Below are 27,683 nucleotides of genomic sequence, written 5' to 3'. Positions count from 1 at the left end.
AATTCAAAATGTCCCTGCTTCTTTGTGTCTTTCGCTTGAGAGTCAAAGCAGGAGCATCACTGTGGCCACGTGGTGGCCATCCCATGCCTGAGGGTTGGCTGCTGGGGGTCAGAGTGAGCTTCTGGTTTCCAGAGAAGGAGGCAAGACCCATCTCTTGCGGAGACTCAAGCCATGGCAGACTCCCCAACCCTGGAAAGGGGTCAGATGCAGAACTGACAAAACCAAGGATAAATGTCCATTATCCCTACTTCGAGACACGTCTTCTACCCTTTCCCAAGACAGGGTCGTTCCCTTTGACACATGCAGCTCCGCTTTCTCCTGACTCTTGTCAACATCACACTGTCCTCGCCAATCAGCAGATCTATGTTTTCCTTGTTCTTAAAAAAAAAAAAAAAAAGTTTATTCTCCAGAAATAACCAATCCAATTAAACTTGACCTGAAGGTCAGCAAATTACTCTTGGACTGAACCCACCCTTTCTGGAACTGAGTTAGAGGTGTGATGGTGGACTGTAATCATAGCATTCCCCTATAGATAAATACATAGTCTTGCAACGGACTGTTTTAGAAACAGAACGGCCGTGGTAGTGTAATTTACAATTATAACTATAAGAAAAACTCCAGGATAAGCAGCTTGCGATAAAATAGCAAAGCAAATTGAATAATCAGTTCCTTTAAATACTGTGAGACATTATAAATAGCACTGTTTTGAGTCAGAACTAACCTCCTAAATTGAATTTGGAAACTAGCAAAGAATATTTTCTGGGAAACGCTACTCTGTTTCCTTAGGTAAAAATAACCACTAAGGGAAGGGTATAATTCCAGGATAAACCTGGAGAAGTAATTAGAAAGAAAAAGTAAATGTGGAATCCAAAGGACTCTGCTGCAGCTAAAGGCCAGCCTATAGGGCATAAAATGCATGTGGCCAGTGAAACAAATATACAGCAGGCGCTTCCGGGAGTATGTGCCAGAGGTATCTGTGATCATTATGTCTCCGTAGCCCAGATCCTTCATGCAACCTGCTCTGTCCTGCTCTGAGCCCAGCACACTGATGAGAGGTCACTGGGACTTCTCTGTCCTCTTGCTTTCATTTGGCTTTGACCTGTGGGAGGTGAGGGCAGGAGATCTTTGAGGGTGTCGAGGCAGCTTCCCTATCATTTCCATCCTACACCCTCCTGGCTTTGCCACAGCTCTGACCGAGGCCCTGTTCCATGGCTCTAGGTGCCCCCCCACCCCCTGCTCAGCAGGCCTGAGGGTGCGTAAGGGCTCCCCACCATTGCTAAGTCCCTGGATGCCTTGCTATCACTTGTTCCCAGTCGGCACTTTCTGTAACAGTCCCTTCCTGAATTTCTTTGAAGTGAAACCTTTCTTAGTGTGCTGGTTGTGTCCTGCTAGGACCCTCATTCACAAAGGATCTAATGCTGGGCACTCCCAGATCTACCTTTCCAATGAAGGCAGTGAATATAAATGAGCAAACTCCCAGGAAAAAACAGGCCAAAATGATGGAAGTTGTATCATCCAATGTATTGAGTCCAGGAAAATGTGCATCAAAATCTACTGGGACAGTAGAAGGGAAAAATGGAGGTGAACAGAGAATGTTCTACTTTATAGGGAAGACTGACAGTAGCCAAGTTTCAGATTGAGCCTCACCGCCAAATCATGTGGACCAAGGCTGGGCTATTCAAAATAAGAGATTTGCGGGGTGTCTGGGTGGCTCAGTTGGTTAAGCATCTGCCTTCAGCTTGGGTCATGGTCTCAGGGTCCTGGGATGGAGCCCCGCATGGGGCTCCCTGCTCATTTGAGAGTCTGTTTCTCCCTCTCCCTGTGCCCCAACTCCCTGTTCATGCTTGCTCTCTCAAATAAACAATAAAATCTTGAAAAAAAATAAGAGGGGTGCCTGGGTGGCTCAGCTGGTTAAGCATCTGCCTTCAGCTCAGGTCAGGATCCCAGGGTCCTGGGATTGAGTCCCTCATCGGGCTCCCTGCTCAGGGGGGAGCCTGCTTCTGCCTCTTCCTTTGCTCCTCCCTTCTTGCTCATGCTGTCAAATAAATAAATAAATGAAATTAAAAAAAAAAGTTTTGGGGGTATTGGTGACAACGGAATTACAACTGGCTAGTCTAGAAGCTCCTAGCAGCAGAAAGAGGCTCTTTGCAGAGACCTAAGTTCCCACTGTCCTATCCCAAAAGTTTACAATGAGCTCTTGAGGGATATGAGGTTCCTAATTGCAAGAAACTCAAAGTAAACAAAGACGAGTCAAGGGTCAATGTAAGCAAGGAGTGAATTGTATAAAGTAGGAGCCAAGTTTTTAAGGAAACAAAATCCAGGTTCCTTATGTAGAAAATGTACATTTAGACTGAAGAGCTCCAATAGGGGACCCTTCCAGCATCTGATTCCCAAGTGACTGTGTCTTTTGTGTAACATTTATAAATGTCACAAGCAGCTTTCCACATTTAGCACATCCCTCGTTATTCTCAGACCATTCTTTGGGAGAGACGAATGGTTCCATTAAATCATATTGTATGCAATTCTTCAAACACATTTTCCTTTTTGCCCCCTTCCACTTAGGCATTAAAAGAAAAAAAACAACAACAACAACAACAGCGCTCACAGGATGATGGATACATTAACATGAAATAATATATTCATCTTGGCCAAAGATTCCGTCAATCTCCCTGTTGGCCAGAGATCCTGGGACGGAACTCACAAGCCCACTGACCTGGGGCTTCCGGATGGAACAGTAGTTCTTTGGGAGTACTTACTGAAGTAGGAGCCAAGAATTGGCAGAAAATGTGTTTGGGAGGAAGAAGCGGTCTACACCATGTAGCCTGAGCCAACACCTTCCTTTTTCTCATTGTCATAGTCTTCATCCCCTTGTTGGCATTCTTCTTTATGCATTACTGTTAACTCAATTATTGATAAAATAAAACCATCCAACCACATCCTCCAGCAAAAACGTATCTTGTATGCATGTCTAAAGTGCAAACTTCCCCAAAGTTAGCTATCATCTTGACTTTCCCATTTCTATTTAAGTCATCTAAACCCTGAAAAAAAAAATCTAAGAAATCACCTTAAGAAGTCTGATTCCTCTTCTTTCTCCGTTTCCCACAGCATGGAATCCTCTTGGTACTAGTTCTGAAATGACCCCTACAACCACAGCTTCTTTCCAGGCCTACTCTCACCACCCTAAGTTCACCTCATGACCATGGCTGGGCTAGCACCAGATCTTGACCAATTTAAACGTTATGACTGTGATGGCCATCTATGCTGCTCAAATATGTGCAGCCTTCATCTTCTGGGCACGTTGTAGGATTGTACTTCCAGCCTCCTTGTGAGGAGGCAGGATCATGGGACTGGTTTTGGCCAATGAACTGTGAAGGGTGACATCTGTCACTTCTAGCCAAGAGCATTTAATTGCACTTTCCCTTTGCCAGAGGAACCAGCAATTTTCTGTGACAGTGGGAGTAAGGAGACAAGGGGGTTTGGAGCTATGTCTCCAGCCAACCGACAATGAACATCAAATGTGACCAAGAGAGAAGTCTTGCTGTTTTAAGACACTAAGATTTAGGGTTGTAACCACAGCATAACCTAACTGGTCCTGATTGATACGCTCCCCCACCTTCCATCCTAAATACTGCCGCCGACTAATCTGGTTCTATCACTCCCCTGTCCAAATAAATAACTCATCTCTATCACAGTACAAACCCTGGTCCATCATTCAAGGCTTTTTACATGTTGGCCTGAGCCTACACTGTAAGCCTCAGCTCACTCTGAACCGAGGAAATGGGCCTCCTAAGAATTCATGGAGCATGCCCCAGTTTCTGCCTTTGGTCTGAATATATCCTGTTTCTCAAGTTCTCACATCTGCAATTCCATCCAGACCCACCACTAGTGAAGAATGGGTAGAACTCACACAAGTTCCACTGTGGATTTCTGCTCAGCACTCAACCGAGTCAGCCCAAGTGTTCACGTCTTTCACTAATGGCTAAGATAATTCGTTTGAGATAGAGATAGAGATAGCCTCTCTATTCTGTTCCCTCTTTCTGGAATGGCTATGAATCCTGTTATTTTGTCCTTTTTGACTTCTAATTTCTTCCATAGATTTCATCTCCTTACCTCTGTGCTGTATTCCAGGTAATTTCTTCACGACCCATCCTCCAGCTCACCAATTCTCTCTTCGGTTGAACCATCCAGGTTCCCTCCCAGGGCGATAGCCCTGTGTGCTGTTTTTCTACTCTGGATTTCAATTTCTTCATTTTGGATCTCAAGGCATTCTTTGAAACTTTCTTGGGTGCTCAACTGAGCATTTATGGACACTAACTTTATACTGACAAGCATTTCTGGGTACTTCAGAGCGACTTTCACTTTATCTGATAAAAGCCATAGTGCCACAAACAAAAATTCTAGTATCGTGTTTTGCACATACTTTTTATTTGTTGAATAAATGAGTATTTGTCAATATGTACATAAACACATAGAGCGAGCACTAAGATTTAGAGCAAGAATATCTGGGTTCTAATACGCAAAGCCACTTACCCACTGTGAGGGCTTAGGCAAAGAACTGAATCTGAGCTCAGCTTCCTCAACTGTAAAACTAGACTATTTTAAGACCCGTGCAGCCCACCACACAGGTTTATTGCAAGGTTAAAATGCAGAAACACATGAAAATGCTATGAATACAACTTAGAGTAACACAAGTATAAATATAACAAGTAACAGTAATTGAATTTCAAGTGTAGGAATACTTTATCACGCCCTTGCATTATACCCATGAATTGATGGGAGTTGACGAGAAAGTGACAAAAGAGCTGATTGCTAATGAGAACGAATATGCCGTTCTTCGGGGGGGGGGAGGGGGTAAGAATTCTGCAATATCCTGCAGCCTGTTCCTGCCATTAATCACTTCCTCAACTTCATGGAGATGTCAGAGACCACCATCAATAACTCTCACAAAAGCACAAGGGCTAATGTCCCGCGTTTATTTACATATGAAATGTGTTTAATACAGTTATGATGGATGTAGTGCATAACACCTGACAGCAGCAAGACCTTTTGAGGAACCGAACGTTGACTACAGTATATCATGCAAGTATCTATATATACACAAACGAATTTTTCTTTAAAAAAAAAAAAGTACAAAACATGTTTTAGGGATAAATACAAGATATAAAATGCCAAAGAAAACACAAAAAAACCAAAAACTGAAAAATAGAGAACTCTCCCAGAGAACTATAAACGGAAGGGACAGAGCAGTAGCCCTGCTGCGTTTCGATGAAGCAGAACTCCTGATATTGAAGATACTTATTGAAAACGACCGAACTGAAGCCTGGTGGCTCAGTGCGTGACCGCCCGGCCAATCGCGACCCGCACTTGCTGCATTGATAGGTCGGTGGTAGAAGTTGTGCATTCCAACTCCAAGTACCAGAACGTTTGGCAGTAGCACCCAGAACAGGAAACGCCAACTCTTTAGACAGCAAAGGGTTAAGTCAACTGTGATTTTTTTTTTTCCTGTCAAGAGCCAGAGAAATACTTGATATTTTTAGTTGTGTCTTTGTAAGAGTTAATAAATTACATGACAAAAAACTAGACTGTAGAAATCTATTGTTCTAACTACAGATGTGTAACTTTTACAGTAGTCCAGCCCTTTTGTGACTTGACCTTGTGCTCTTTCGGCCAGCCTTGCAAAATCCGCCCAGAAAACCACCGGCCTCTGGGTTTTCCCTTTGGAATGCCCTTCCTTCCCCATTCTACAGTGGAATTAGGGAAATGCACGCTCCTTCCTGGCGTTCTGGCTGAAGTTTTTAATCCGCTGCTGGGAAAGAAGCTACCTGCAGGGCTGGTTTCAACACCGTTTGGCGTGGCCTGGAAGAAAATGCCACGTGCTGGGGGTGCAGCGACACGTCGGAGGTGCACTCACCGACTCAGAGCAGGCACGTTGAGGGTAATGCTAAGACACTTAAAAGTCCCTAGTGTTTTTGAGACCCACAATACCTACAATTTATGTAGTGAATTCTAAAAATTAAAAACACTAAAAAAGGCATTATCTTAGCCTGGAATTAGTAACCCATTCAAATCGGTAACATACAAAATGGTTTATTTGAATTCAGGAACTGCCCCTGTTACTAAGAACTCTGTTTTAAAAGAAACAGTACAAAAAGAAAAATTCTAACCCGGGGAGGGAAAAAAAAACAATAAACAAAAAACACCAAAAAACCAAAAAAAGGAAAAAAAAATAAAACCTCAAAACATTTTCCACTAAATACCGATACAAACATGTAACAAAGAGTATAAAAAGTTATTCATTTAAATATATACAAACTCTTTTAAACTCAAATACTGTTTTAATACTTATCGAGGATACACGACGAGGTGAAGGTACACTCAGAGAGAATATATTGCAACAGCCTAGACAGTACTGTTAACTCTATTATACTGCAAACTTTTTGTAACAAAAATGTCTCTTTTTCCAATGTGGACAGGGATTTTCCTTACGGAAGGGCTGTGGCTATTTCTCGGCCGAGCTCGCTCTCTTGGATTTAATGAAGGCCATGCCGTGTGTCCGCATGTGAGCATTTAAGGCAGCTTCAGTTTCAAACGTTTTTGCGCACACTTTGCACTTTCGGTCTGACCCCGCGCCGTCGGGCGACTCGTCCTCGGGGCTTGGCTTGTTCTCCTGCTGGTTCTCTTCCCCGGCCCCATTCTGCTTGGACACGGGCTGGGGCTCCTTCAGCTTGTGCACGATGAACAGGTGCCTGGACAGGGACACGTGCGACGTGTAGCAGAGGCCACACTCCCGGCACTGGTAGGAGGAGCCGTCCGACTTGTGTTGAGGGATGTGTTCGTGGAACTGCAGTAGGTTTTCAGTGGTGAAGCCGCACACGGCACATTTGTGAACCTTGAAAACATTGATCTTCAGCTTTTTCAGTGGTTGGGTAATTGCCCCTCTGGGAGGTCTGAACTCTAAAACTGGTTCTTCCAACTTCCGCTTGGGGCTGGGAACCTTCGAGAGAAAAAAAGAAAGTGGACACAAGTGAAAATGGTTCTGCCCCGCGGGTGATCCATGACCGGTTCTCCCTGGGCCTTAGAGCTGCGAGGGCAGCAAGGACTGTGGGTTTCGGGGTTCGGGGTTTCCTACAGCTGCGTGTCTGCCCCCCCAACAACCCCTGCTCCCCGGGGGGCTCCCGCCTTTCATCTGCTCCACACACGGGACCCGAGCTCCTGCGTTCCCAGGCACCTCGGCAGCAGCGGGGCCCAGGAGCGGACAACCGAGTCCCTGCCTCCCCGGAATGCAGGCTCCAACGGAGCGGGACAGAAAAGCACAAGCCAGGAGATCGCCGTGGGCCGGACCCCCGGAAAACAAAGCAGGGCGTGGAATGGGGATGGCACGCGCAAGTGGGGGTGGGTGGGTTTGTGAGACTGCCCAGCACAGGCAGGGATGGCCCTGGGGACCGTGGCACCTGAACCGAGGCCTGCTGTGGGGAGCGCGGGGGGTCCAGGCTCGGGGCCCAGGCGGCAGCTGGCCTAGGGGCCCAAAGGGAGGCCGGCGCGGCTGCCGCAGAGTGAGCAGGTATGCGGAGAGGACGCGGGGGGTGGGCAGAGAAATGTCGGGGCTTTGCCTCTTCTGGGACTGGCCCGGAAGCCGCTGCAAGGCCCAGCTGGTCCATTTCCCGAGCTCCCCTGCACACTCACTCCCCTTCGGCACATGGCTCACCCGCTGGCCATGCTTTTCTCCTTCCTTTCCAACTTTCTAAGTCTGACCCCTCACACTTCCAGGTCCCGGAAAGTCCAAGCCGCGGGGACACTCCCTCCTCCGTGTTCGGTGGCCCATCTTTTCTGCCCCGTTGACAGGGCACCACTCACACACAGCCTTGGCCTGAAGCTGCCCCTGCACAAAGATTCTTCAATTCCGTCCCAACCCCCCACTCCCACCACTTGAGGGGAAAAAGATTACAATACAATGCGACTCTTGTCGGACTTGTATTCTGACTAGGCTTTACTCAATGATTAACTCCGGGAACACACACACAGACGGTTACCCAGGTACATTCCAGATGCAGCCCAGTGCCGAAGACAGCAGAATCTCCCTAAACGTCTGCCAGACTGCTCCCTCCTCGAATACCACTTGGCACACACATGCCTGATACACAGGTTAATATATATACTGTTGTCTAAGTCAAGTTCACTACCCACTGACCTAAGGACAAGGCAGAGATTTGTGATTTTATCTTTTACTATTACAAAGTGAAACGAAGACAAATCTCTTCATTTTTATTAGGTACCTTTCACAACCGATATACTGCCAACAAGAAAGAATCTAGCTTTCTACAGTCCTTCTGGCTAAGAGACCGTTTACGGGAGTCCACACAAAATTCTGTAATTTATATACGTAAGTAGATCCCTCAGGCTGTTTCTGGAAAGAGAAGAAACTTAGGAGCAAGATGAAAGATCAGAATGGGCGTGAAGGGAGATGACCTATTATTTTATACCTTCATGCATATAGGCTTGGATTTAGAAAAATATCAAGTGAAGAGCATGAATGGAAAAAGCAAGTCAACACAACGTCACTGTAAAGAGAACATCTGCAGTGTTTGACCTTGGTATCTTCTTTTATTTCTGTTTCCTCCTCATTGGTGGCTTCTGTCATTTCTTTCAAGTCAGGATCCTTAATACCGTGCATGAGTTGGATATGTTTCTCCAGCATCAACCGTTTCGTAAAGGTGCGCCTGGAGTCTGGGCAGTGCCTGTGAAGCAAAGACAAGGAGGTAACCTGCCTGCTGGAAAGTAACCCACGCTCAAGAGTACGCTCGTCGGGGAAAGACCTCCACCAGCCAACAGGACGCTCCGCGGGGTCAAGATGATCTGTATGAATACCAATGGTCTAAAATGAAATAGCAATTTCGCTATGAATTGCAGTTTCCAAATTTGTGAGCAAAATTTCTGTGGTTTTTGTAAAAGGCATTCTTTCTGTCACTTTTTTGGGTCCTTATGGGACCAGCCTAATTAGGTTCAGATAGAGTATTTCTTGTCTAGGTTTGGTTGAGGTATTACTTAATTTATAATTCTAGAGAGCTTTAATTTTTAAATAGAGAAATATCAAATTTCAAAAGTTTTCTTTACAATGACTCAGTGTTCTCTCAGAATTTATGTCATAAGAGATACTTTAGAATGAAAAAGTCCCTCCCCGATTCCTTCACGTGGATGTTAATTATTCCTGTCCACTCTGCCATAACAAAGACAAGACAGGGTGCCTAGCCCTGTCAAATTCCTCACCAAGGCACAAACATGGTATCACAGGGTTAAAATGTAGGAAACTGAACAGATATCCAAAATTGGTCGATCTTTTAAGCTTTCACTTCACCTTGTGGGGGGGGGGGGGGACCCAAACCTGCAGATTATGGACAGTTTTTCCTTTAGAAGATATGAGTTCACCATTTTCTTAATGAAACGGACAAAAAGAAAAAAGTTAATGACCATGGTGACTATGGACGCTGTAAGGCAGACATGAAGAAAACCGATGCAGTGAACGAGCGTGAACAGCACGAGGTCTTATGCAGAATCAAAAGGCTTCTGGACATTCTGTAATGACTGGCCCCACACCCTGATGATTTCATGTTCGAGACCCGCTACGGGGCAGCATCGGGAGCCAGCACCAACACCAAAGAATAAAGGAAACCAGCCGGACAATCCAAGCATCGCTCGGCCTTACAGTGACTCCCAAGAGAAATACACAAACCTAGCTGAGGAAGGACAAAGCCATACCAGACTCGCAGCCAGGGCTTCCTTCTAAGTTCTCCGATCCTCTCAATGCAGTCTCACACATGCAGGCCTTAGTCACAGGATGTTTTCATCTCACCAGAATCACTCCCAGCTTCAATTTCACCGAAGGAGAGTCGATGTCCCAGTTTCCCTACCCGAGAAACTTTCCCTGGCTAACCGAGAACACCGAAGCCTCGCCAAACTTAGTCAACCTTCACGAGCATCCCAAGCCACACAATACCCTGCGCCCTGCTCTGATCATGCCACACGCTACACGCGGCTACACGGCTTGTGTTCCTGTTAGTCTTCCCTTTTAGGAGAAGTGCCTTACAGTAGGTAACCCTGTTGTATTGATTCTCTGGCCCCCCCCCCCCGGGGCATGCTCTGGTTGAGTGGGTGATAAAGCTTTTCCACCAAGGCTATAACCAGTTCTGCTTCTCATATACAATGAAGGAGCTCGTGGCTGTCCAGAGTGGCTCGACCATCCACTCGGTGTCCTCGCCCACTCAATTCCTTGAATTTGGTCTCTTAGCCAAAAGTGTGTGCCGAGAAAAGTCCACCCTGCATTAGGGAAAGAGGTCAGCCTAGGACTGACTCCATGACCAGGCCCTATCAGGGTCTGCTCTGAACCAATCAACTGGACAATCAAACTGCCAATGAGTGTTGGCAACTCCCTGGGCATAGAGTGACCAAAAAGCATCTCATTCAAATGTGCACCTGCAAATCAATCACTTCTCCAAAATGCTCAGGTACCTCTGGACAACAGGTAAGGACCCAGGAACGTACACAGGGTAGGCAAGAGGCTACTGCTGTTTATCTTACTATTTGAGTGTTACAACCCAATCAAGAAAACAGAATATAGCTGAAAACTGAAGATCTATGAACTACAGCAGAGAAATGGAAAGTTAATGGCAACATATGAAAAACCTAGAAGTTCGCGCCTTATCCTTTTGCTGTGCTTCCCACATTAGAAATCACGACTTACGAGCAGGTATAAACTTTCCTGATGCCTTTGTGCTTGATCCGATTGTGACGGCACAGGCTGTGTGAGGAGCTGAAAGATTTGTCACACTGGCGGCAAGGGTGTTTTTTCATTTGCTTCATTAGGAGAAAAGAGAGAGAGAGTCACTTAAGAGAAAACTAGAATCACTTTAAAAATTAAGAATGCTTTCATAATAGTTTAAGTTATAATAACCAATAATGTTTAAGCAATACAAGGACAAAACCAAAAGATTCTTCTTAAAATGTAATAAAAAGGAAGGGCAGGGCTAGGGTAACCACAAAGAAGCTAATTAATTTCTAGAGAATGGGAGAAACGTTATCCTAAGAATAAAATATTATATTTTTTCTCAAAACACTTAACGGTGTTGATTCAACAGAAACCCACGGATATTTGAAAACATTAAATTTTCTTTGCAAAAGAGATATAAATGGTATTTTTAACATTTCAGACAGCAGACACTATATGAAAACATAATGCTTCAATAAATACCAAATAAAACCATTACTTAATTTGCTATAGATCCAGAAAGAATGTTAACTTATCCAGTGTGCCATTTTAAATGAAACCTCTAGCTGATTCGAAACATTTTGACTTCCCCCCCGCTGATTAATTATTCCTACCATAAGAGAAGAGTTTTCCAAAAGGCCTTTTGAATAATACCATTTAGTTATTTCAAGAACACAAAGAGTTTGAAACCACTTTATGGAGGCTGCCACTAAGTATCTGCAGCATGCATGCCTGTGTGCATGGAGGCTGGGGGACAATGAGAGAGCAAGAGATATAAAAGTCAACGTTAAAAGTGAGTTTGGCTATGACATACTTGTGTTAATTCAACAGATTCTCATGTGGAACCTTTGAAGCAAAATTACGCGGCTTAACCTAAAAACACATTCTTTGGGTACAATACGCACTGCAGTCTGGAATCAAACAATGTCGTTTCACAAGGAAATTAGATCAAGAAATAACTGTCAGCCTCGTGAATGGAACATTTGGCTAAACCCTCCTTAAAAATAAGGCTGAAGTAGAAACAAGATCTCATATGAAATAACATTACTATTTTTGGCAATAAGAAGAGATAAGCAAGCAATTGTGGGCTAAGTGATTAAAGAAATGAGAAATATTTTTAAACAATGTTTTTATACTAATCACTTGACAAACATGCCCTTATTCAAACTGGTAAGCAAAACTGTTTAAGTGGTTGAGCTTGGCTCTGGAGACCCAGAAACGGGTTGGCGCCTCGTCTCTACCGCTCACAAATCGAACCGTGTGATCCTGGGACAGTTTCTCCATAAACACCCACTCCCCGACCTGAGAGTTGGGGATCACCACAGTGCCTTCCTCAGAGGGTGCTGAGGGTAATGCGGGGAGGGGAATGCGTCAGCACAGTCCTTGGGACACAGAGAAATCCTCAATAAATATTCTTTTATGAATAATAATAAAGTTACATATCAAGTCTCATTTTAAGAGTGGAAAATACTGGGGTGCCTGGGTGCCTCAGTCGGTTAAGTGTCTGCCTTCGGCTCAGGTCATGATCCCAGGGTCCTGAAATCGAGCCCCGCCAATGGGCTCCTTGCTCAGCGGGAAGCCTGCTTCTCCCTCTCCCTCTGCTGCTCCCCCTGCTTGTGCTCTCTCGCTCGCTCTCTGTCAAATCAATAAATAAAATCTTAAAAATGAAAAAAGGAGTGGAAAACACTCTTTTAAATAAAACGTATCAGTGTGCAAGTGCTCAAAAACCTAGACAGAGGCAAAGGAGGAAGCTTCTTCTCCACGCTAAAGATAGAAGTCACAGTACTGCTTTTCTCGTTCTCCTAAGCGTGCGATCTGGGATATTACGAGAATAATATCGGGGGGCGGGAGGGGAACCACAAAGCGAATAGCAAACTAATGCCTCAGAGCCACGCTGTCTCTTTTCCCCAAAGGTATTCCTTCATAGAAATCTTGATCACATAATACAGACAATCCCTAGTCTCTTGGATTAGCATTTATGTAGCCAGGAGAATAAGAGGTTTCTTCAGAATGAAGCTTTAAGAACAGTCATGAACAGTCCTATGTTTCAAAAAAGGTACTGAAATATCTATTAATATCTAATTCCTGCAGAATTTTATATCTATAAGATGGACAATGTTAAGATCCTGGAAGAGTCAAAACACAAGACATTTTTCTAAATGCAAGACAGTTACAGCAAATCACCATAAAACAAGTAGAGAATGGACATATAGCTTTCTAACCATACAACAGGGCAAGAGGCCTCAGAGGAATGCAAACTGCATTTTCCATGAAGATGAAGGGTTTGAAATTCCATTTCTTGTTATGGTGTCATTATATTAATATCAAATCAAAATTTTAATAGAGAAATATCAGTAAAGAAATCCTCAGTAGGTAATAAATTAAATGAAGAGCAGCTTAGCTGAATCAGTAATTACTATTTTCAAAAAGAGTTGACAATGTGTGAGATACTCTTCTTTTCCAACGTCTTTATGAAAAAATGCAGAAATGAGCTGTGCAATCCCCAAACAATGGAGCAGGGTTTCAAAAGCAGTGGTGACAAGAAAATCACAGGTTTAAACACCAGTCTCCAGATCAGACCTGCCGTGCTCCCATTACCTAAGAAAACAAATGACTTCCTTCTTTGTTAAATTTTAAATACTAACTTATTCAAGGCTGCTTTATCTAATTTATTTTCCTAACTTCTATCTCTTCAGTATTATAATAGTTCCTAGTGCCACTTCATGACACAGAAAGCAATTTTTATCAACCGAACACAAATGGAAAAAAAAAAAACCAAAACCAAAACTGTACTGAAAAAGCATAAAGTCTATTGTCATTCGGTGTTCAAGACTGTTAAGGTCATTTACTTCCTCCTGGCTCCAGCAGTGCAAGCTGAGATTGAGGGAACTAGGGCCCTGAGTGGACTTCTTATAGTTAGGTTTTCCTACTCAATTATGAATTATTTTGCTTTTAAATAGAACTCTTTAATGAAGTAGTGAAAGGATAGCTAGAGGGTCTGAAATTTTTTGAAAACTTTAAATACCAAATAAAACAAACAGTTGGGTCCATTTCCTAAACTTTCTCCCTAATCTCCAAGTTTTGACTCTTTTACCTTCACATTCTTTAGGAAAGAAAGCATCAGCTCCTCTTAGCAAATGCCTTTGCTCTGAGTGCCCTAGCCGTGGGCTCCAGGTCTGAGCTCTGGGACTTACAATGCCTCTGAAGGCCGTCTTTCTGGATGGCACTCGGTGGATGTGTTTGGATTGCCACGGGCTCACACAACCAGGTACTTCCCATTCTGATAACCAGTCCCTTCTTGTGTCTTGGCGTGAAGCCGTCTTTCTGTTTCCGGTGACTCTGAAGAAATAGAGGGAGACATCCCTCTGGCCAGATTCCTGCCTCCATGAGGTTATCTGCCTCCCCCCGACACGCAAAGAGCTTCCTCAACTGCCATCACACACCCAGAACCCACCTCCCACCCCCGGATTTGAGATGAAAGGGAGCAGAATTATTCCCAAGCCATGCTGACACACACCTTTCAGCTCTACCATAAACACTTCCTATGAAAAAGGAAAACCCCAATCACCTGTATAAACTTCAGCCTATCACAGCAGTAATCCCACAGGACAGAACTCCTAAAACTGTGGACCTTTCCACTCGGAAATCTATTCTACAGATACGCCCGCACACAGTACGGTCAGTTCTGTATAACACGATACACATACATCACAGGTCGCAAATCACAGCACTACACAAAATCACGCAATAAAAACCACAGGGCTTCCGGCAAAAATGAAGTTAGGGGCGTAGCACTCAAACCCTGTCAGTGACACACCTAATAAAAACGGTAGCCTGGTGTCACGCAGGATGCCTGGGGAAGTGGGCATGGGAGGGCTGCGGCTTGTTGAGATTTTGTGAAGTGGAGAAAGGAGGGCTACCTGAGCTCTGAGGGTCGGGCGGAAGGTGTAACACCAGGTGTGGACCCGTGTGACTCAACGGGGAGATGAGGTCGCTGACGGCAGTCTGGGGTGAGTGCATGCATGTGTTTTGTGTATTCCCACACGACTCCATTCCACAATTTTCTGTGCTCACCTAGTGCTTCTCAGGGATAAAAATCACACATGCGCAAACTCAGAATTCACGTTAGGCTCCAACTGTTCCCCGAGAGATCAACTGCATTAGAACAAATGTTTTTCAACACACATGTTACGGCAGAACTGATGGTATATACAAGGTTATTTGGCACAGTACTGCGTTTGATTGGAAAAAATCTGGCTCCACTAGGGGAGAACTGGTTAAATAAATTATACGCACTCCCACAGCAACATTCTTGCCATGCAGCTGTGGAAAAGAATGGAAGACCTTGATGCGCTGATATGAAATGAACTAGGACATATACTACATGGAGAAGGGGCCGGTGCAGAAAATTAGATTCATAAGCTGTGTTCTGCATGGGAAAGAAGTAAAAAAAAAAAAAAAAGAACATATATACACCTATGATGATACTTGCAGAGAGACACTTCAAGATACATGAGACACTGAAGAGCTGGTGGGTGGCAAGGGTAGGAACGAGGCTTTGCGCCTCATTCCTTCACATTGTTTAGACTGTCGGAAAAGGTGGATAGAGCCCATATCAAAAAAATTTTAAGTCAGGTATACAGAGATATAGCTTACAAAATGTAAAATTCACTCTTTTTCATGTATAGTTCTATGAATTTTGGCAAACAGATACAGTGGAGACACAGAGCAGTTCCATCGGCCCCAAACTTCCCACGTGCCCCTTCACAGTTCCTCCACCCAGCTCTGGGCACCCACTGATCTGTCCTCTTTCCTGTCCTCTCGTTTCGTCTCCTCCATTTGTCACATCAGTGGAACCATGTAGTATAGCACGTATCCTCGGAGTCTGGCTTCTTTCGTGGGCATAATAACGCGTGCAATTCATCTGTGCCGGTGAAGTGCCTCGGCGGCCCATCCCCTCCCACCGTGGAGCAGGATTCCGTACTACGGATCCACTCTGCTCCGTTTATCCGTGACCCAGGTGAAGGACACCTAGGTTGTTTCCAGCTTTTGGAACTTATGAATTAAAGCCCCTACGAACAGGCACGTACAGGTTTTGGTGTGAACGTGTGCTGAGTCACAGGGTAAAATAAACAAGAAACTGTCCACCTGTTTCCCCGCACGGCTGTCCGTGGCATGTCCACCAGCAATGGAGGAGCATTCCAGCTGCCCTGCCACCTTCCAGAAGCGGATGATGCCCCTCTCCTACGGCCATCCTACAGGGCGCCTAGGAGTATTTCATTGTGGGGTTAATGTGCATTTCTCTGAGGACTAAAGGTGTTAAGGTAAAAGATTTTCAGTGGATGAGACAAAACACCTACTTATATAGTGTACCTCTTCCTCCAAAGGAAAACCTGGAACTCTACAAGTTTCTGGTTTTTAATTTCTATTTCAGGAGGCATTTCAGTGCCCTGTAAGCACCTTGAAAACAGAAGCTGTAAATCACTCATCTCTGCATCCCTGGCATTCAGCACACGGTACTCAGTAAATGCTTATTGTGTGAATCAATCAAGGGAAGAATTACGGAAAACACAAGTATCTACTGGAAGAATATGAGCAGGTTCTACTAAGTAATCCTAGAGGAGCACATTTGGATACCGGGCTGGACACGAGCAAGCACTGCTTGGTTTTGGAAGATGGGGCAGACAAGCGCATGTTTAAGTACTGATAAGAGCCTATGGAAAAACTAAGGTATTGAGGGTAGAGGCGAGAAAGGAGTCAGCGAGCAGGGAGAATTCAGACAGGAGGGGGACTTCAGACAGAAGGAAGAACAAGTCTTCCTGTGGGACCAGAGAGAGGGCGCCATCCGTAGACAGGTGTACTGCTTATTACAGTCGGGGGGGGGGGCAGTGACAAAGGGACTGGGGTATGGAAGGAACCCCTGCATAGCAGCTTCCATTTCGTTTTTTCCTTTTTAAAGATTTTATTTATTTATTTGAGAAAGAGAGAGAGCACGAGCAGGGGGGAGCATCAGAGAGAGAGGGAGAAGCAGACCCCCTGCTGAGCAGGGAGCCCAATGCGGGACTCGATCCCAGGACCCCGAGATCATGCCCTGAGCCGAAGGCAGACGCTTAACCGACTGAGCCGCCCAGGCGCTCCCAGCAGCTTCCATTTCAAAGTGAAGTATATATGATGTATCCGGGTAATGTGGCCTTCACTTTCTTTCTCTTACTGCTTCTGATTATAAAAATGACAAAACACTTATTGCAAAATAAATGAGAGAATAGACTGCTTTGAATCTCACCGACTGCAGTAACTACTGTCAATTTCCAGCTATATATCCCTCCCGTTTCTCTTCTGAATCCACATTCGTGTGCATTTATAAGAATGAGTCTGCATTATACATCTTAATCTGTAACCTGTTTTTCACACACAGCTACATATACCTTGGTGTTTCTATGTTCTTAACACAACATAGTACTCTACTGTATAAATGGGTCACAATTTATTTAATTATCTCTCATTAATGATTTAGGTCATTTCAAATCCTCAGTAATTATAGATAAAAATTTCTGTCGTCAACCGATTATTTCTGTGGTATGAATTTCTGAAAGACTTTCTAGTTTAGAAGCTGTCCTCAGGGCTCATTTACCAAAAGTCTTAGAGATCACCATTCAACGCTACCAAAATGGTAGGTAAAATATTGTATTGCACTTCATCTTGTTTTTCCTCAATACCTAGGCATGCTGGGCGTCTATCCATACATTACTGAGCCACTTCTCTTTCCCTAGTGAACTGCCCGATCGTATCCTTTCTGCAGTTTTCCATGGAGTAAAGACAGAAAAGAATGGCAGGTGAGGAGGTCAGAGCAAGACCACACGCCTTGTGGACCACAGTGGGGACTCTGGGTCCTCCATGATGCATGACTGAAGACACCAATGGGTCATCTATGAGAGCGATAGGAAGACACCAATGGGTTTGAGCAGAGGACTAATATGATCAATATATTTTAGATGGGTCACTCTGGCTGCCAAGTGTGGGAGCAAAGAACCAGGGTGGAGGCTGTCTGTAACAATCCAGGGGACAAAAGAAGTGCTGTGGGTTTGGAAAGTAAAGGGGATGACACATGACTGGATTTGGTATAGATCTCAAAGGCAGATCTGTGGATGGGCTGAATGTGGGTGACAAAGAAGAGAGGAAAAGGGGGTCAAGTATCACTCCAAATTCCTTGGCTGGGCAGTTGGTAGAACAGTTAACAGTTACTAACCAGGAAAGTAGGAGAGAAGCAGGTTTAGGGAAGGAAAGGAACCGAGAATTACATTTTTGGATACATTAAATTTAAGAAGCCCATTGGAGATCCAAGTAGAGATGCTAACTAAGCGGTTAGACTCAAGTCCACAACTCCGGGGAGCGGTCCAGGCCACAGACAGAAATCCGGGAGTTGGCTGATCAGGGATGGCATTTAGAATCATGGGCCTGGATGAGGAGTTCCCTCATCCCTCAGGGCACATCAACATTTACAGGCTGGAAAGAGGAGAAAGACCGAGAAGAGCTATCAGTGAAGCAGGATGAGAACCAAGAGGCCTAGCAAAGAAAGCACTTCAAGCAGGACCTAGCGGACAACTGCTTTGGATCAAAGGACAGCACTGAGAAAGCAGAGACCCCTGAGCCCGAGTCCCTCGACCTGCAGGGCTCGACGAGCAGTTTCTGTGGAGCAGTAACAGGAATGCCTCAATGGGGGGGGGGGGGGAGGGTGGCATGGGGAGCACAGGGATACAAAGGGATCTCAGTGACGTTCACTGTAAGGGGAAGCAGAGAGAAAAGGCAGTAGGCAAGTGGGTTAGGAAGGTTGTTCAGTCAGGATAAGAGATACCATGGCGAACTTAAGGGTTTTGAAAATGATCCGGGAAAAGCTGAAGATGCAGGGGAGAGTGGACGAGTGTGGTTGTGAGGTCCTCCAATGGCCCAAGAAGGGGACTGGAGGGAGCACACAGCGGGGAGGGCCTCGCGGGGACACAGAGTCACCCCTGTAACAGGAGAGGGCAGGGCATGCGCATACAGATGCAAAGGAATTTTCATGCCCGTCTCTCCTTGGGTGTGAGACTAAATTCAAACCTAATCCTCAGTCCACCATTCTTGACTACATCTCCTAGGGCTTCATAAATGTTGCATTCAAAGCCACTCAAATTTACAACTTCTGAAGACAATGACGCATTCCTCCCTTGCCCTTCAAAGACAGCCTTCCCTCTCCTTGAGGCCCATTTGAACCCTTCGGCCCCTTCGGCCAGCTCGCCTCTCAGCCCCCTGGTGGCCTCCCTGACCTGTCTGGCCACAAGCTTCTCCTTCCCTCGCTCATACCCCACACAGCTACCCAAGCACACCACTGGAAACACACATTTCAATACTCCGCTTCCCTGCAGAAAACCCATCTCCTGTTCTTTGTACCTTCAAGGGCTAAGGTCTTTGGACTTGCCTACCTCGCCAATCCCAACCTCCCACCACACCCTTCCAGGACGTCACACTCCAGAACAACTTGTTGGCAGTCACTTAGGATGTCATGCTCGTCTGTACCACACCCATACTCTGCTCGTACACTGGATGAATTCCTCCCGTGCATCCTCCAAGTACCTACTTAGGTAGTTATTTCTTCTGTGAAGCCTTCCCTGGCATCTCCCAGCCCCCACCCATTCCCCAAGAAACAGTGATGCTCGAACGCCTGCTTCCTTGTGCCTCAGATGGAACTCTAATCCTTCTTTTCTACGGATCACATGCAACTTTAATTTTTAATTTCACTCTGCCCTTTTAAGCCTGTGCTGTGAGTTATTGCTCACGCTATTCACAGAGCCTCAGAAATCCTGAGCTGAAATCTGAACTGGAAGCACCTTTCCCTTAGTTTTGATTACATACCGCCTTGTGATTCCTCTAAGACCCACACTAGCTGCCGGTTTTAAAATATTTATGCTTTCTTTTCATACCCAACTGTAAGCATCTGCAGGGCAAGAATTATATCATTTGTTCTCCACCATAACAAACGCTGTGCAACTTTGTAAATATTTATAGATTTAAAAAAAAGGTACACACAGAAGAACAAACATGATGAAAAGTTAAACGTTCCCCAAAGTACGAATGAATGGCCTGTTCCAAATAGTTTCAGAATAGTGCATCACTCCTGTAATATGCAAGTCCCCAGACAAACCAAAGACTGAAAAAGAGAAACAAACAGTATAGACTGATAACCTGAACAGGTCAAAAAAATCTATAGTCTACTATGTCTCCTATAAAATAAATGAGCTTTTCTATAGAATAGAAATGTAGTAAGATTACATATGAATTATAACCCAAGAAAGATGCTTTTAAAAAAAGGAATTCACTAAAGAAATATGTAACATCCTTAGCATATGTATTAAATGAATAAAGGTTTAATTTTCACTGGGCGGTTCTGAAACTTTTGACCAGGATATATATAAAAAAAGTAACACTTCATAGGCATTTCATTGTCTTCATCTATTCATTTTAGATCCAGATATGGTATGTGCCCACAAAACTGGGAACTCCCTTTCCGTTTGCACAAATACCACCTATAGTTATAGATGGTAAGTCGTAAGAAGCAAACCCGCTTACCCAAGCCACCCACATTCTCCTAGAAAAATGGCCTTTACACAGGCAGGCAGCCTTCCCCTAAGTGTGGAATACTGTGGGTTGTAAACTCTAAAGTCCTTACTGAGAATTTAATATCTAGGACACAAGCGAGATCTTCTGGTCTCACTACGTTCAAGAATATACAAATAAATGGTAAGTCAGCTGAGCACAGCATAGGAAACTCAAGACTACATATGTCTGAAATCAGCAAGAAAAACAATCTCTGAGTACTGAACCATCCAAGTTTCTACAAATTGGAACGGAGTGGTTTTGGGGAAATATTTAAACACAGAGTATAAATTTAGACCAGAGGTTGGCAGACGTTTTCTGTAAAGGGCCAGACAGTAAATATTTTAAGCTTTGCAGGCCATAAAGTCTGTTGCAAGTACTCAACTGTGCCTTGCAGTTCAAAAGCAGCCACAATGATACATAAATGAGTGGGTGTGGCTGTATTTCAATGCATTATTTACAAAATGGGTGGCCAGCCTGTGAACCATAGTTTGAGAACCCTGATTTAGACCACTGTCTCACACTCTTCCAGAAAACATAGCTAAGTCTCAGTAAGTCTTTTTTTTTTTTTAAGATTTTATTTATTTATTTGAGAGAGAGAGAATGAGAGATAGAGAGCATGAGAGGGAAGAGGGTCAGTGGGAGAAGCAGACTCCCCGCTGAGCGGGGAGCCCGATGCGGGACTTGATCCCTGGACTCCAGGATCATGACCCGAGCCGAAGGCAGTCGCCCAACCAACTGAGCCACCCAGGCGCCCCTAAGTCTCAGTAAGTCTTAACCAAATCTATTTAACAGAGTAGGTAATCAATCCAGGAAAAAAAACAAGCTGTAACTATAAAGGGTTTCTTTTTCATAGGACATGCTCAGAATATGTCCTGAGTACCGCCAGGATCACAGTACTGGGTCTGGATCACTGAGGTCACAGCTTTGAAAGGGTGTTCCTAAGGAAAAATATGTGCTAGTTGCTATGCTTGCTTAAAACAACAACAAACAAGGGTCACCTGGGTGGCTCAGTTGGTTAAGCGTCAGACTCTTGATGTTGGCTCAGGTCATGATCTCACGCTGGGCATGGAGCCTGCTTAAGAGTCTCTCTCCCTCTGCCCTTCCCCCAGCTTGCACAGGCTTGCGCACACACTCTCTCTCTCAATAAATAACTAAATCTTTAAAACAACAACAAACAAAACCAGTCTTCTAACTTTCTGGTTATAAGACTATTTGGTGTGCTGATGACGTCGTACAACCGAAAAAGTAAGACACAGAGCTGTGATCGAGGCAAAATAACGAAAGGCCAAACCCAGAGCAGACTGGAAAGAAACGTGGGCCACCACAGTCTCTGTGCCGAGAGCCACGTCAGACCCTGGGGCCGGGCAAAAGGAAGGTGTTGAGTGAAAGGCTGACACTCTAACGAAGCTGCTAGGACCATGGCAACGAAACTCTGAAACGCCTGGTGGGGTGTTGTGGGGTCACCACGGGCACATGTCAGCCTGGGACCTCTGTGTCTACCTCCACTGACTGGTGGGGACATGCAGTGGAGCTTTGGGGGTCCTGTGTACAGACCCTAAACAGACCCCGTGCCCCTTCCCCGTCAGGAGACTTGCTCACTTCCATCCTCCTACACCCATTTCTTTAAAGGTCCTCCCACGGGCAATGCTATTATTTCCTATCATTCTCACTCACAATGAGAAAATCAGTAGTGACAGGTGCTGTGGGCTGTGCGTGGCCACATTTCACTGACTCGGAGACATTCTGGAATCAAAGACCACGTAAGTGTGAAAACATCTTTGCTACCAATTTCTTCTGGGTCTGGTCTAGCTTCACTCCCCTTCTTCTACTTAAAAGGGTTTGTCCCATCATCTCAGCCTCTTTGGTGCCTCAAATACATGCCTGTAGATGGGTGACACGTTATCTCCCTATTGTTTCTGTTCTCAGAGAATCCAGTCCTTAAGAGGGAACCACAAGAAAGAATATATAAAATGTTTTTTCCTTCTAATAACATTTTTAATATCATCTTTTTGCCTTTTTTATTTAAAAAGCAATCTAAATAGGAAAAAAGTCACCGTGAAAGATATTTCCCCTACAATCACTATGAAAGTACAAATATTACTACAGAATAAAAACATTAAAATATAGTGTCTGAAGACTTAAGTCGGCTCCTTCTGAGATTATTTCCACCAACCAAAAGATAAAAGAAACTAGACATTCCTCTTCAAGATAATCACCGGTTTTTATCAGATGATCTGTACAGACATCTGTAAATAAGCTCAAAAAGTAAACAAGCAAGCACAAAGATCAAAAAAGCTACCATTGAAACAGACCGACGATGGGTGATTTTCTCCCTGGTTCCAGTCCTACGTCATATGTTAATCTTTCCAGCTGTCTAGTTAAACCGAATTGATGAGGTCCCGAGGCTGGGCACGATCAACTGCTCAGGCGGAAGGTCCGAGACCACGTGACCCCACAGTGTGCCGGCATGAGGACAAACGTCACGCAGCCCCTGAAAGGCTCTTCTGTGGGTGCCTGCTTGGTGCCGCTTCCAGCTTTGCAATTCCGGGGCTCTGAAGAAAAAAGGCCTCTATGCACAGAGTCCCTCTTTCTTCCCTGACAGCCCTTCCAAATTCATATGGGCAGCGCACACGGGGAAGTCATGGGGCTTGCTGAATTAATGAATTACAGAATCACGCAGAATCTTCCTCCTTGCTCCAGTCTCACCTGGGGCACTGGCTCTTCTTCTGCCAAACAGGAGTCTGTTCTCACCCCTAACCCGGAGACCCACACCCTGACCTTGAGGTGGAGGGAAGGACTCCTGGGTTCCAGCCCTTGTTGGCACAAGTTAAAGTCTGAAAACGGCCCCGCAATCCTTCTGGGTCTGAAGTCTTCCTGTCTATAAACTGAACAGAGTGGGGATTCGTGAGCTCTCAGGTCCTTTCTAGTGCCATTTTACAATTCCTTACTAAGTCAATGATAGCTAGAATGGCTTTTCTTTCCTTCGCTGCCCCCACTTAACGGTATGTAAAATTGTTTTCTGGTTGCTCTGGGCTTGGAGGGAGTATCAACTTAGAGATAGAATCCTACGCTAAATTCTTAAAATCTAAAAGTCTGGTCTACCACTTGGATTTAGGGATGTATTTTCCAAAAGAAATTAACAAATGCATGTTGCAATCCTGGACTGGGTCGTAACAGTCTACCCACATAATACAGCAGGTCCAAATAGTGTACCAATGTTCTAAAGCCTAACGACCACGTTCAGCACTGACTGGACAAAGAAACCTAATCCCAGAGCAAATCTGGGAACTTCAAGTCATGGAAGAAACTACTCTCCTCCCCCAGCCCCATGAGCACAGGAAGGGACGGGGCTTTGACAGATAACAAGAGGAGGGGTTGTGGGAGACATCAGTCTGGGACGGTGGAAGCAGACAGATGGAAACTGCTCGTCTGCGGCAGTGAGGGAATTAAGCCCCTGGCTGCAGGCGATGTTTTTCGTAAGAAATGTTCTTAAGCCAGCAAGGTCCGGTAACAGTGACCCACAGCAGACGGGCTGGAGTCTCGTCTTTCTCCCGTCTGGCAGCAGCACCCGCCCAGCATCAAGGGAGCTTTTGCCTCCTGAACCTCGAGAGATAAACAGGAAAAGCCCGAGGAGGAAGTGTCCTCCTCAGACTCCAAAATAAGAGCAGGCCTCGTGGGCAATGCACCACAAATGCCTGAGTGTCCGTAAACATCTTAAGTCACCGTGGTGATGGGCAGCACCCAGCTCAAACCAGTGACTGCTTGCGCAGCTTCCTGGGGGCTGACTTTTCAGAAGAGCGCCGTATGAGCTCTACTTCAAGTGCAAAGATACAACTTGGTGTCAGTAGCGCCCGTGCTCTAAGTGATTTTCCAACACTTGTTTACTGAGCCCACACTGGTCCATTCCCTCTTTTGGGCCAGTAATTCTGGCCAAAGGCTTGCATCTGCTGGGTGGCACGGTAAAATTAAAGGTGCAATCTATGGTTGCAGGACAGAGGGAGGGTGATTGGCCCTCACTGAGGGTCCCAACAGCCTAAATAACCAGCCCCACACACGACGGGAGGCCCGCTGTGTACTTTCATTCATTCCGCAATACTGACCAGGCTCCTCCTTTTACTCACCGGGATTTCCCTGCCCTCAAGGAGATCACAATGGGTTGAAGGCAGAAAAAAATAAAGACAGGATTCCCACGTTAGGTGTCATGACTGCAGTAGTCACAGGTGCATGGAGGAATACAGATGGGGCGCAGCAGGCTTGGGGCATTTCGGGGCACTGCTGGCCACGACCAGCTGAATCCGGACAGGAGCTAACCAGGCAATGGCGCGAGGAAGAAACGGTGTACGTGAGGGCCCACGGGCAGTTCTCTATGGCTGGGACCACAAGGAAAGGCCCAGCAGAGTGGGTACGGAGAAGGCCCATGCGAGGAGAAGGGCTTCGGGCTCCACCTTAAACACACAGGGAGGGTCTACTCGGGACAGACGGACTTGTACTCCGAAGAGATCACGCCGGCAGCTGAATGGGGGTCTACCCTCCATTATCTGCGGGTGGATCTAATCTCCGGGGCTCTGATCACAGGGCAGCTGGTCCTGTCAGGCACCCTCCACCGGCACCACCCAGCAGCTCCAGCTCCAGCCCCACCAGTGCCAAAATCCTAACAGACTTTCAGAGGCAAGCCCACTGGTCTGGTTACTAGGACTCAAGACCTTTATACATCTGCCTACCACTCTGTGTTATTAATTTTATTGTGCATCCCTTGATTTGGGATTTTACACTTAATATCCAATGGGATGTGTAGTATCATGCCCAGTCCCACAGTGTAATCAGAAAACATGCATACCATGGCAATAAGAGAAGTTAACAGAGAAGGTGAGGTCTTTTTCTTAGACTACATAACTAGGCGGATACAAATAACTACCTGCAGCCTTCAACCTTGTTTGAAGAAACCTCCAGTGAGTTTATGGAAAAACGCCTCCTAAAATGGCTGTTAACAGGTATCTGACCAGATATAAACATTTCACCCTAAAAGCAAATCTTCCTAAGAATCTGAAAAAAGCCACCACCAACAAAAAAAACTCTTCTGGCCGTAAACAAATTTTGGAATAATATATTCTTATCTGAGTCACGTTTTCTAAATAACTTACTCATCTTTCTCAAAAACATTTTATTTTTCTTCGTTTTTCTGTCCCTCGTGGAACAGTCAGTAAATTTCAGACATGGAAATTAGTTGCCCACTTGTCATTTCATCTCTGAATTCAGAGTGCCAAATCGAGTTCCTTCTCTGCATCTTTGACTCCACCTCCGTTCAGTGAAACGAGGCTGGCACCCATCTTCGGCGGGTGCAGGGCCCCTGAGCACACCAGTCCGTCCACCAGCCACTGAACAGGTGTGACCCACGTCCCCTGTCCCTCCCTTCCCTTCGGGGCACACAGGAGCACACACTTCTGAGGCCGCTACAATTGGGTCTGGTCACGCGACTCATTCTGGCCAATGACGCGCTGCGTGTCACATCCGGAATAAGGGTGCGTAAAGGCCAGACTGGATTCTCCAGTCTTTCCCCCTCAACCCCTTGTGTGGAGGCTGGGGGTGGGGGTGGGGGCCTGAAAGAAACCGCCTTGATCACTGAGTCATCAGTGGAAGGACAGCTGCCCCACTGGAGTGCCCAAAGTCACAGCAAACTCGGCATGTGCGAGAAATAAACTTTTATTGTAGAAATCGATGGGCTTTAGGGGATTTTACTGCCACACAGGATAAATCAGGGGGGCTCTCAAAGGGCAGACTTGTAAGAAATGAAGATTATCACGTTCCAGCCCAAACCTACTGCATCACAAACTATTGGGGTGCAGCCCAGCAACCAGCCTTTTACCAAACCCTCCAGGTGATTCTGATGCACAGTCAAGTTTTGGGAACCACTAACTAGAATATGGTGCCAAATCAAAGGGCATTAGCTTCCTTGATATGAATGCTGTATCTCTGCACCTGCCAAGAGGGATGGGTTGTATTAGGATCGTCAAAAGCCAGGGGTGCCTGGGTGGCACAGTCAGTTAAGTATCCGACTCTGGATTTCGTCTCAGCTCAGGTGGTAATCTCAGGGTCATGATGATCAAGCCCCACACTGGTCTCCACGCTGAGCCATGGAGCCTGCTTACGATTGCTCATACTGCTCCTTCTACTTAAAAAGTTCCATGATCCCCCATCGTGTAGGGCAGCAGATGACAAAACGGCTACAGATAATTATCACAGATCACCTTGTAATTTTCAAGATCTGAACAGTACAGACAGCTTTCACTTCCTTATTTACTATCAGGTTATATAAATGTAGAATGTGTGATCTGAGCTCAGATGTCATCTCATTGAGGGGATCCTAATTTGATGTTCCCAGAAGACCTCTAAAGCAACCAAGAAAGAATGTCAGAAGGCACATGAGCCCCTAAAATTGTACATAAAATTCTGTGTATTTGTACATTTATCTGGGAAAGGGCTCATAGGTGGGATGAGATCATCAGAATAATGATACTGACAAGTTCATCTTCCTGTTTTTGTATTTGAGAGTAAGGACACAGGGAAAATGAGAGGACTTCTGTGGTCAAAAAACTAACGTCCAAACCTAGACACGACTAACACAATACCCCTTTCCAAATGGGCAACATCACAAACCACGGAAGCTACAATAATAAACAGATTTAGAACTTGTCCTTAAAGAGTGTTATGATTTAAAAAGACAGCTAAAACCTAACCATAACAGTATCTACTTTAGAAGGTGATCAATTTTACACTGGTTTCTCTGTATGGAAGTTCAGTTAACAATCGTTTCTAAATGCGACAGCTTTGGGGCGCCTGGGTGGCTAAGTTAGTTAAGCCTCCATCTCTCGGTTTCGGCTCAGATCATGATCTCGTGGTTGTGGAAATCAGGCTCCACACTCATCAGAGAGTCTCCTTGTCTCTTTCCCTCTGCTCCTCACCCAGCTCACGTGCTCTCTCTCAAATAAGTAAATAAAATCTTAAGAAATAAATAAATGTGGCTGCTTTATTTATTTATTTAAAAAAACTACTCTTGTTTAAATGGCTAAAATAATGATTTGGCAAATTGTTTTTAAATTATTACATCTCTATAAATTTTTATGGATTATCTGCCCCCAATTTTTTTAAACTTAATATTGGATTATAACAAATTACAAATAAATAAATAAATAAATAAAAACCACTGAAAGTGGATACTGGGTTTGTATTAGTAAAAAAAATATGTATATATATATGCATTAGAGAAATAAAGATACTAGCTACTAAATAAATAACT

The 27,683-nt window shown here is 45.0% G+C and overlaps 1 protein-coding gene across 12 annotated transcripts in view; it reads right to left on the bottom strand.

Moving 5' to 3' along the window:
• Positions 1–4,953: 4,953 nt before the first annotated feature.
• ZNF532 (zinc finger protein 532) overlaps positions 4,954–27,683 on the bottom strand; it is a 104,738-nt gene continuing 82,008 nt past the window's right edge. For 9 of the 12 annotated variants that reach the window (XM_027575544.2, XM_027575549.2, XM_027575547.2 and 6 more), the window contains 3 exons: positions 10,736–10,848; positions 8,588–8,735; positions 6,500–6,994 (listed from right to left, as the gene is read on the bottom strand). In XM_027575544.2, the coding sequence (XP_027431345.1) occupies positions 6,500–6,994; positions 8,588–8,735; positions 10,736–10,848 (756 nt within the window). Of the gene's footprint in view, positions 6,995–8,587; positions 8,736–10,735; positions 10,849–27,683 lie in introns of all 12 variants that reach the window. The other 3 variants (XM_027575543.1, XM_027575542.1, XM_027575554.1) reach the window with 3 other exon arrangements.

Source organism: Zalophus californianus, chromosome 14 (assembly GCF_009762305.2).
Source record: "Zalophus californianus isolate mZalCal1 chromosome 14, mZalCal1.pri.v2, whole genome shotgun sequence".
Lineage (NCBI taxonomy): Eukaryota > Metazoa > Chordata > Mammalia > Carnivora > Otariidae > Zalophus > Zalophus californianus.
The sequence above is the reverse complement of the archived record's forward strand: the minus strand, read 5'-3'. Positions and strand labels throughout refer to the sequence as shown.